Source organism: Gymnoscopelus braueri (genome assembly GCF_963280865.1).
Source record: "Gymnoscopelus braueri genome assembly, chromosome: 15".
Classification (NCBI taxonomy): Eukaryota; Metazoa; Chordata; class Actinopteri; order Myctophiformes; family Myctophidae; genus Gymnoscopelus; species Gymnoscopelus braueri.
This window is the reverse complement of record NC_137620.1, coordinates 37,935,777-37,944,186: the sequence shown is the minus strand read 5'-3', so window position 1 is coordinate 37,944,186 and position 8,410 is coordinate 37,935,777. Positions and strand designations below refer to the sequence as shown.

The following is an 8,410-nucleotide window of genomic DNA, read 5'->3' as shown; positions in this document are numbered from 1 at the left end:
CACAAATAATCTACTTTGTGTCTCCTACCGGATACATTAGCCGGTAGGAGACGGGAATCAAATTATTGGCTTTGGAATGCCACAAAAACAAAAATAAATCCATGGATTCAAGGCTTCATGGGGTGTGTAATTGATAGAAAATAAGTCATTTTTTGGGTGAACTCCTCCTTTAAACCATTATTTTATACTTTGGCTATTCAAAAATAGCAGATCTACAAGCTCATAGCGTGGCACCAAGTGCCGCGCTATGAGCTTGTAGATCTGCTATTTTTAGAAAAATCGTGGGAAATTTGTGCAAATCTTTGAATGTATGTATTTTTTAAAGCGAATATTTGTAAATCTTTGCTTCTGCTGGGGCTCCCTGGAACAAATTATTTTGAGATGGGGTTACGCGGCCAAATACATATCATTTTGGGAGGTCCTTGACATGAACAAGTTTGAAAAAAAATTATAGGATTTAGAAGACATTTGTAGAATCCCCAGAAGCAAAGAGTTAAAAAAGTTTGCTTTAAAAAAAAATATATTCAAATATTTGCTCAAATGTTCACGATTTTTCCCAAAAATAGCAGATTTCTGGGGGGAAAAATCAAGTGCAACCAAGTGCTGCGCTATGAGCTCGTATATCTGCTATTTTTGAATAGCCAAAGTACCGGTAACCTAAAAATGACATAGATGCGTTCCCGGTCTTAATGGGTTGAAATAATCATAACTCATAATGCATGTATGTCTGCTGAAGCAGGAGGTCAGTCTCCACTCTCCACTATTAAAATCATCATAACTCATAATGCATGTATGTCTGCTAAAGCAGTAAGTCTCTCCACCCTTAAAACCACCATAACTTGCTATAGTCTCAAACGATTTTCAAGTGGTTTGGTTTGTTACAAATGTCAGACATGTAGTTACGCTATGAAGTAGGATACTTGATACCAGAATGATTTGTCACCACCAGCCATGTGTTTGTAGACAGGTCCTCAGGGATAGAACTACGCATCGCATGTGGCGCCTTATTGTGGGGATGGCAGGACTTGAGTCTGCTTGGGGGGCGCTGGCGCTGCTTTAGTTGTCGTTTCATCATGTTTCAGTCATGTTTCTGGGCTTTCCTTGCCAGGAGAGGTTAGCCGTCTCTCATCGAAGGACGGCTGGGGCAATTCCTGCTAGGACTGGCAGGTAGGGCACAGGAGTGGGCTTCAGGCAGCCAGTTATGATCATTGTTGTCTTGACGTGTGGGCTTCTACTCCAGGCTGGGGCACAGTATTCGGCTGCAGAGAAGACCAGGTCAGGTGAAGCTGACATAGTTCATGATTGGAGGCGAGTTCTTAACCAATTAGGTCAGGTGAAGCTGACATAGTTCATGATTGGAGTTGAGTTCTTAACCTATCAGAATGGGAGTATAAATCAAGGTGACGTAGTTCATGGTTGGAGGCGAGTTCTTAACCAATCAGGATGGATTGGGTCCAAGTCCAAGTTCAGGCTGTCTGAAACACAAATTATTAAATGATGAATTAATTAATGATATGCACAAACACAAGGGGACGATTTTTAAGTAACGGTTAATTAATTATACAAAAGCAAAAGACAGGCCTGTAAGGGCATTAACACATGATATGAACATTGTTATCACAGGACAATAAAAGTAAGGTTATGTTCACACTAGCCATCTTTTATCAGGAGAAAGTGCTGTCCTGAGAGCCTTTTTCTGCTGAGGGATCAACTGAAACAGACTTCAATATATGGAATTTACCGAATATTGATGAGGAAGGTTTAATCTAGCAGTTGCAAGTGAAAATTGAGCAACTACGTGTTCCATGTCATAGCTAAAATACTGTATACAGATCGCTTACGGTCAAGCAGTCACAGACGCACACAACAAGCCTGTATTTTTCTCCTCCCCGGCTGGCATAGAAAATATGGACCCCTCCAGTGTTAATCTCACTCTGGGAGTGTACAAATGCAACCAAACGGACCCTTTTTGTAAACTACCGCAGTTACAAATGGAAGTCCTTTCTTTTCGCCATTAACCGTGTCAGATATCACTGTGTACACAACACTCTTGTGGAAATCCCAGATTCTACACACATAGCCAAACAAGTTGGCCGTTTGTTAGTAATAATACGTTTAATATTAAGTGGTGTGTGTGGGTGCCTCGGTGGCCTATAGCGGGGCATAAGGAGACCATCAGCCCGGACCGGACGTGGAGAAGGTCTGCATTTATGTACAGTTATGATTGGACAGCTGATAAAAAGCGATCCGCGTCATAAGTGCATTTCTGGAGAAAAAAAACATCCTGTAACTGAAAATGCTGTCTAGTGTGCTAGTGTGGACACAGCATTAGTTCATGATATGGACATTACAAACACACCTGTAAGGTCATGATATGGAAAACAACGCCCCCTACTGGACATAAAAAGTGATGACTTTTTAAATGAGTTTTTGTTTTACCCAAAGCTATGTTGGCTGTGGTGAAAGATCTATCCTTATAGACCTCTATAATAAATAATAATAATAGTATGTTTCAGCCCTGATGTAATAATGAATAGAGGTGTATAAATCAATTTCTATCAATATTCAGCTCAATGTTTACTTCCGTGTCTTGTCTTAAAACCACTTAAACTCAATACTTTGTTGACCAGGGTCCCCCAAGGGTCTGTACTTGGTCCCCCTCCTTTTCCCCCTCTAAACAAAATCTCTTTGCCGATAAAATAACCGATCTACAAGCTCTTTAGATCGCCTATTTTGGCAGAATTTTCACCGTTATATAACATGCCCCGAATATGGATGCTAGGGCTCATGTGATTATGACCAATCCATCCCTCACAGGATTATAAGACACAAAACAAACAAACAAATACATTATAAAATCTTTACCTCACTGGTAACAATTGCTATGCATCCCATGTCTACAATGCGTTAAAACATACTTAATGGATTACACTCTGCTCATAACACTATAGAATTCACTCAGAGCATTTTATTATAGTGTATTTTAATTATCATAGTTGTAATACATTTTCATAATTTTATCATGTATTATAATTATTGTTATAATGCATTATTAGTGTGATTATTTATAGGTGGTCATTTGGGTGCTTTAAATAAAGTTAGAATAAAGAATAATTATTTTAATAATAATAATAAATGTGTATGGGTTCATGTTTACCTTGATCAAAGCTGTTGAGTTTGTTGGAGTTGTTAGTTTCTCCCAGTCCCTCCATGTCCACCACATCACTGTTGACATCTGAGTCGTTCAGAGCACTCAACGTCACATCTACACACACACACACACACACACACACACGCACACACGCACATGCCACAAGAGTAGGGTTGAACAATTGATCAAAGAAACGGTCAAATATTCAATATGAACAACTGCTTGGGGGGGGGGGGGGGTCCCAAACGGTCTTCTAAACCAGTGGTTATCAACCTGTGGTTTAGAAGATTTTGGGGGGTCACCAGATAACAGTGAAGCAGTGGCGTACCCACCATAGAGGCAGGGCAGGCCCAACTAAAATCTCGCCTCCCCTAGAAAATAAAGTAAAAGACTGACTGAAAAAACAGGCAGTGAAAAAAACCCAAACAGAATAGTGGTCGTCGGACCATAGCCCGCCTCCTCGTCGCGGGCAGGCAGCTAATCACCACCGTATCCATTCAGCAGAGCGACCCTCGCCTATGTAGTGATGCAAATGTATGCCTTTGTCTTCATGGGAGTGCCAGCCTGGGGTGGGGGTCTGGGCCATCACCTGTACTCACCTGGCATAAAAAGGGCTCTGAGAGCAGCTTGAGCCATTCATTACTAAACTACAACATGAAGAGACCACCGCTGAAGAATTGATCGATTGATTATACTTGCATATTGTTTTAATTAACGTTTTTCAGTTTTGTAGTCAGTGTAGTGTTGTTGTAAACTTGTTTCCCCGGAGATTTTTCCCCGAGTAATGTAATTCCTGGGAACGCCACTACAGTGAAGTGACAATTTAAGGACTTTTAAGACCTTTTTAATACAAAAAAAAAAGTAAAAAGAAAAGAAAGAAGACCATTACTGCATCAAAATTAATCAACAAACTGTACTATAAATGGTAAAATGGTAACCAGCGTTTTGGTCTGCCCTCAGCCCTCCACTTCCGCTGGTGCGCCTATGTTTTCATTCCCACTAACAATATTTCTCCTCGGAACACTAACACCATTTCTCCCAAAGAACATGGATCGTTTTGGTTATAAGCCCACTTGTTTCTATGATGAAAGAACAAGTTAAAATGTTACAAACTTTCCGTGTTTTTTGTCGGCTCCGATTGTTAAATGAGTTTGGGTTTGTTTTCAGTGGGAAGCGAGCGCACAGACGTAAATCCCGCCCTCTACATTTGATTGGGTAAAGCGCGGCCTGCTTCCTGATCTGAAGGCACGCCCACGTGTAGGCTAACGCGCACACGTTCTGAACGGGGCTCCCGACAGATTCAGTAGTGCAGCTCTGAATCTGTTCTTGAGAGATTAATTGGGGAGTGACGTGAGTGAGCTAGCTCCGACGGAACCTCTCCCGCCGCTGTATAGCTCCGACGGAACCTCTCCCTCCGCTGTATAGCTCCGACGGAACCTCTCCCTCCGCTGTATAGCTCCGAGATGAGGTTCCTCGTTTGTTTCTGCCGTCTGCGGTAGACATTGTCGCACATTTTCCACTTTACATGTTTCTTACCCCTTTCTGCACATCGTATCCAAAAAGTAAAGCATTTCCGCCACTCTCTCAGATGTTTTAAGTTCTAGCGCACCATAAAAGCTATCCAACGAGTTGAAGAAAGTATTTAATTTGCCTCGGTCTTCATCCGGTTACATGTTTTTAAGACATTGCGCAAGAGTTGCGCCCGTAGAGATAACATTACTGATTCCCCTACTGGTCAAATGTTGAATTGCATCTTCTAATGCAAAATATTAGGGAACCGGATGAAGATCGAGGCAAATTAAATACTTTCTTCAACTCGTTGGATAGCTTTTATGGTGCGCTAGAACTTAAAACATCTGAGAGAGTGGCGGAAATGCTTTACTTTTTGGATACGATGTGCAGAAAGGGGTAAGAAACATGTAAAGTGGAAAATGTGCGACAATGTCTACCGCAGACGGCAGAAACAAACGAGGAACCTCATCTCGGAGCTACTGTATATAGCGGAGGGAGAGGTTCCGTAGGGGCTATGAGTGAGCCAAACTCTGCTGGCATCCCTCCTCCGCTCCGATACTCTTCCTGTGCTCACCTGCAGTCTTCTGTTTCTTCACACGAAGCTGGGCGGGAACTCCCTGGAGGGGCCCCCTCGCTATGACCACCTCGCCTGTCGGCAAACTCGGCTGGAAAACGACGGGCGGGGCGGGCGGGACGACGGGGGTGGGAACGGCGGCAGCGGCCTTCTTGGACGACTTCTTTTCCGACGAGACGACCGTCACCATACCGCTGTCATCACTCAGCTTCCTTTTTACTGTCTTATTCTGAGTACTGAGAGAGAGACAGACAGACAGACAGAGAGACAGACAGAGAGAGAGAGACACACACACAGAGAGACAGAGAGTGAGTCTATTGAAGATGAGCGGGTGATGCTAGTGTTAGAGTGTGTGTGTGTGTGTGTGTGTGTGTGTGTTACCTTGTAGGAGTGCAGTCAGCAACAGGGTGTAGCTGCATGGTGAGTTCTCCTAGTTTGGTGAAGGCAGCACCCGCCGCAGAGAAGATTTCACCTACCTGAAAAAATTTACACAAACACACAGAAATACAATGAAAACTAATGTATACATATTACATAAATGCACACAACACAATAAAAACAAACATGCGCGCACACACACACACACATGTCACCAACCTGACAAATCAAAACAAACACACACACTATGCTGTTGTTATATATATATGGACTGTATACATATGATATGACACATACAGTCAACCCTACACACACACACACACACACACACACACACACACACACACACACACACACACACACACACACACACACACACACACACACACACACACACACACACACACACACACACGTTGAGACTTGAGTAACAACTTTGCAAGAGTAACAACATGGAAATACAAAGGTTAAGTCAACATACCTAAAAAACTAATTACACAGTACAGTACTTAAGTAAAAGTACTTAGATACTTTCCACCAGTTTGAACCTAATGAAATCAGTAAATGAATGAATGAATGACGTCATGCAGGTCAGACTTACTTTAGTTGATGCTGACGTCATTGTCTCTGCTCTCACAACTCACTGGACACAAAAGAAAGACACATGCTAAGCTAACATGCTAAAGCTAACCTGCTAAGATAACCTGCTAGAATAAAAGGGTTGACACACGCGCGCACAGCTGCTTTGCGCACTAACAACGCGTGCACGGCCTTGTGCGTGCACGTGCCGGTAGTGGTACATGTAGTCAGAGTGAAGCTCTGTATTAACGTTACAATGTGTTACCGTTGGTCGTTCTAAACGCAACACAACCACGTCGCGACCACATGTGTGACCTGTCGAATCCTGTGACCGCAGGGAGCTAGTCTCCTCCATGCAATTTTGTGATTTGTTCAGTGGTGGAAAAAGTTACTTCATTCGATAGGTCACATATATCAGTGTAGTAGCTGCTCTGGCGCTCAAACGCCTGCAAGCTGATTGGTCCAAATGAACAGGCAGAGAGGTGCGTCATGGGCGGGCCAATCTGTTCTCAAGATCCCATAGATTGAAGCTGCTCTCATGCTGTGATTGGCTCATTGGTTGCTATGGTTGCGTAGTTTCTAAAGATTGAAAAGCTGTGTCGTTGTCGCCCTCCTGTGGCCAAAAGAAGCCAGTTCACTCCGAATGAATGGAACTTTATGATATAATATATTTGTTGAAAGCGTTCATATGCCCGCCTGGCAGTGGTGTGGAGAAAGTACTTGTAAAGAGTAGTACATGTTTTACTTAAAGGTAGGGGAAGTGATTTTCTTTCATTAAAATAAGTGTTAAATAGCTCTATTTTGATAGTAGGCTACTCATTGCTATAGAGTGTTTGTTCAGTAACAGGAGTCTCCAATGTCTCTCCAGCTCTTTATTAAACAGAAAATGCATTTTCAGATCGGGATACCAATTTCGTCCAATCAGGATAGAGAACTCAGAAAGGATACAGATTAAACAAGTGAAATTGGAACTGGAACACTATAAATGAAGCTGATAAATGGGTACTCTCTCCTGATTGGCTGACATTTTGTTACCTACCTCAAAGATTTGCAAAAATGTTCACGATTTAAAAAAATCACACCCTGTGTGAAGTGGGCGGTGTCACATGTGTCATGTGACACTGGCCAATCACAGTCCTGAATAGACTGTGATTGGCCAATCACGGTGCAGGGTTTGTTGTACAAATATCCAAACCTCACTTGTACATTTTTGGCCAATCACAGCGCAGGATTTGTTGTACAAATATCCAAACCTCACTTATAGGGGCGGTTTCACCGCCCAAAAATCACACCCTGTGTGAAGTGGGCGGTGTCTTGCTAGCTAATCACAATACTGAATGGAGTCAACCAATCATGTACAAAAAATAAATACATTTATTGAAACACTCTTTATGATGGAAGAAACCATAACTTAAAAAAAACAAATGTATGTTTTTTTTAAAGTTATGGTTTCTTATAAGGGCTATGCACATGTGTCATGTGACACTGGCCAATCACAGTCCTGAATAGACTGTGATTGGCCAATCACGGTGCAGGGTTAGGCGGGGTACATTTTTGGCCAATCACAGCGCAGGATTTGTTGTACAAATATCCAAACCTCACTTATAGGGGCGGTTTCACCGCCCAAAAATCACACCCAGACGTGAAGTGGGCGGTGTGGTCACAGTGGTCATCACAGTGATGGAAGTTCACTTAAAGAAAAGTAATATTGTGGACACCCCTAACTTTAAAAAAAAACATGTGTTTTTTTTAAGTGCATAGTCCTATTTATAGGGCTATGCACATGTGTCATGTGTTTCACTAGCCAATCACAGTCCTGAATAGAGTCAGCGGTGGCCAATCACGTTGCAGGGTTAGGGGGGTACAATGGTGGCCAATCACAGTGCAGGGTTGGGGGGGTACAATGGGTGGGGGGGGTACAATGGTGGCCAATCACAGTGCAGCGAATGTCGATGTCCAAACCTCACATATAGGGGCGGTTTCACCGCCCAAAAAAATAGCAGATCTACAAGTTGTATAGCACATATGTGTTTTTTTTAAGTGCATAGTCCTATTTATAGGGCTATGCACATGTGTCATGTGTTTCACTAGCCAATCACAGTCCTGAATAGAGTCAGCGGTGGCCAATCACGTTGCAGGGTTAGGGGGGTACAATGGTGGCCAATCACAGTGCAGGGTTGGGGGGGTACAATGGGTGGGTGGGTACAATGGTGGCC

At 42.8% G+C, this 8,410-nt stretch overlaps 1 protein-coding gene across 1 annotated transcript; it reads right to left on the bottom strand.

Annotated features, from left to right (window-relative positions):
- Positions 1-263: 263 nt before the first annotated feature.
- LOC308102040 (BPTF-associated chromatin complex component 1-like) lies at positions 264-6,436 on the bottom strand. Its single transcript, XM_080451630.1, has 5 exons — positions 6,217-6,436; positions 5,619-5,713; positions 5,238-5,473; positions 3,158-3,265; positions 264-1,475 (listed from the first exon to the last, which is right to left on the bottom strand). Exons 1-5 carry the CDS (start codon positions 6,235-6,237, stop codon positions 1,411-1,413), a joined length of 525 nt encoding a protein of 174 aa, XP_080307756.1. The 5' UTR covers positions 6,238-6,436; the 3' UTR covers positions 264-1,410.
- Between the last annotated feature and the right edge of the window lie 1,974 nt (positions 6,437-8,410).